Here is a 2,378-nt window from a genome sequence, read left to right on the forward strand (position 1 = left end):
TGCAAAAATAATGGATTTCTTTTTACTACACCTAATATATATATATATATCTCAATTTAAGTGTAAAGAAGTGTAAACAAGTTGAACAGATTATTTTGTGTGCCTTCCAATAAGTGACACAAATGACATGATGTGATGACAATGGATCATTACATCCTTATTGTTTTACCAATATTAAACAAAGATGACATGATGACTGTGTCGCTTTGACTCAGTACAATTATGGCTGTGTTCCAAAATTCATTGCCAGTGCTGAAAATGTATAATATATGTAACGTAAACTATAGATTTTCCGTGCTGCACATACAGTCTACAACGCAATGAAATTTCCTAACCTTAAAAAATATCAGAAAATATCGAAACAATTTTAATACAGTTATCTCTATATCACGCAACTTTAATTATCATTTTGGTGTTTATATTTACGAGTACATGATATATAATACATACATTTTCTAATTTCCCAAATCAGAGTGAATAGGTCCACATATTTATCCTTACGCAATTTCAATCTTGGTGTGTGACAGATAAATCATTTAGCTTTTTGATCTAATGGGTAAGCCGAGAGATGTAAGTACGGAAGAGGAGATAAATTTAGGTAATTGTATATTCAATGTATTTACATCAATTTTGTATGCATATGTAATGTACATGTTATAACAATAATATATAATGTAATAATTTATGTTAAGATTCATTCAATTTTGATTTTGTTAATTGAATTTTGTTAGATACAAATGATGTCTCGCCGCAGAAAAGACATAAGAAACATAAACATAAAAAGCACAAGAAAAAAAAGCTTATCCACGATGACAGCGATGCCTTTGTAGAAATCTCAACCGATGCTGATCGGAAGAAAAGCTTTCGAATAAAAATGAAAAAAGAAGATGAACGGAGGTATGTGTATTATATAGTGTTTATTTTCTTATACTTTTTTTTGTGCATTGTATTTCAGAAAGCTAAAGAAATCAATTATACAAAATTACATTCTTCAGCTAATTTCTATTTAAGAGTTTCAATTTCAAAATTAATTATAAAAATATGTGTTATGTCAAGTTTGAATAAGTAATGACTTTTATCAATATCTTTTGCTAAGAAAAAAATGATTTTCATTAATTTTTTTGTAGCAATATATCACGTTTAATTTTAAGAATATTCCTATAAATTATATATACACATGATACACACATATGCAATAATTTTTATTATTTTCTAGTTTGGATAAACGTGAAAAAATATTAAAAACATGTGGTTTGAATACAGCTGCAATAAGTACTGCACCTTCTCCGAAAACAGCTGCAAAAAAAAAAATTCCAAAAGGTAACAAAGGTAAAGATAGTGGAACTAGCAGCGAAGAAGAAAGATGGCTTGACGCCATTGAATCTGGTAAACTGGAGGAGGTATATTTTCCTCTTTTTTGTTTATTGTAATAAACCAAAAACAATTGTATGACATTTAGTATTCCCATATCATTATGTCTGATCATGTTCAATGATAAGTCTAATAAGATAATGAAATAGAGAGAGAGAGAGAGAGAGAGAGAGAGAGAGAGAGAGAGAGAGAGAGGGAGGGACTTTTTATTGTATTTTATTCTAGGTTGATGACGAATTAAAAAAAATTAAGCCAAAAGATCCAAAGTTAATGACAGCACGACAAAGAGCAATGTTCGAAAGAAAGACTGATACAGAGCCGAATCCAGGTGTCGAACAACTCATGTCGTTACCTACTGGTTACAAAGAAAAAGTCATGACTGCCGAAGCTATACAGAAGGCTGCTCTAAAGTCTCTGAAACGGAAACAACTTGCTGATGAAAAAAGAGAAAAAGATAAGGTAGCGAATAACAAAAAGCTTTCTCTGATGACAAACATTAATAATGGGTTTAATAATGGGTAAATTGTATGAAATGAAAACCTTTTTGAATTATTTTTATAGAAAAAGACAATGGAAAGATTGCTTAAGAAGCAAGAATCTAAAGCATCCAAAGTTATCAGTAAGGGAAGATTATCTAAACGACAAGTACCATTAGTGACGTATCGCTTAACGATTGAAGGAAGTTCTATATCTTTACCTCCCGGTGAAAATTTTCCACTTTCTTCTGCCAAAGAGTATGACAGAATTATTGTTATTATCATTTTCTATACTGACATATTTAGGACGCAACATTTATGTATCCTTAATTCAATATTTTAGGAAAAGTCCGCCAAAACAAATCCTTTGCGGGGTAAAGCAATGTAAAAATCTCAAAAGATATTCATGTTCGAAAACCGGAATACCATTGTGTAGTTTAAAGTGTTATAAAGTCAATCTCCTTTTAACTAGGTGAACTAGATGATACAAACTTTTTTCCATAAATTTTAATATACACACATATATATATA

General features: G+C 30.0%; 1 protein-coding gene across 1 annotated transcript; it reads left to right on the forward strand.

Moving 5' to 3' along the window:
* The first annotated feature begins 212 nt into the window (after nucleotides 1-212).
* LOC108689446 (INO80 complex subunit B) lies at nucleotides 213-2,358 on the forward strand. Its single transcript, XM_018196207.1, has 6 exons — nucleotides 213-598; nucleotides 732-897; nucleotides 1,217-1,400; nucleotides 1,597-1,830; nucleotides 1,933-2,105; nucleotides 2,191-2,358. The coding sequence occupies exons 1-6, from the start codon at nucleotides 553-555 to the stop codon at nucleotides 2,321-2,323; spliced, it is 936 nt and encodes a 311-aa protein (XP_018051696.1). The 5' UTR covers nucleotides 213-552; the 3' UTR covers nucleotides 2,324-2,358.
* The last annotated feature ends 20 nt before the right edge of the window (nucleotides 2,359-2,378 follow it).

Source organism: Atta colombica, unplaced genomic scaffold (genome assembly GCF_001594045.1).
Source record: "Atta colombica isolate Treedump-2 unplaced genomic scaffold, Acol1.0 scaffold105, whole genome shotgun sequence".
Lineage (NCBI taxonomy): Eukaryota > Metazoa > Arthropoda > Insecta > Hymenoptera > Formicidae > Atta > Atta colombica.

Bases quoted from the DNA above. Each gene is read 5' to 3' on its own strand.
- LOC108689446 (XM_018196207.1), top strand. From the start codon at position 553: ATGGGTAAGCCGAGAGATGTAAGTACGGAAGAGGAGATAAATTTAG. The intron at 599-731 runs GTAATTGTATAT...GAATTTTGTTAG, and splicing joins GGAAGAGGAGATAAATTTAG to ATACAAATGATGTCTCGCCG. The intron at 1,831-1,932 runs GTAGCGAATAAC...TTATTTTTATAG, and splicing joins AAAAAAGAGAAAAAGATAAG to AAAAAGACAATGGAAAGATT.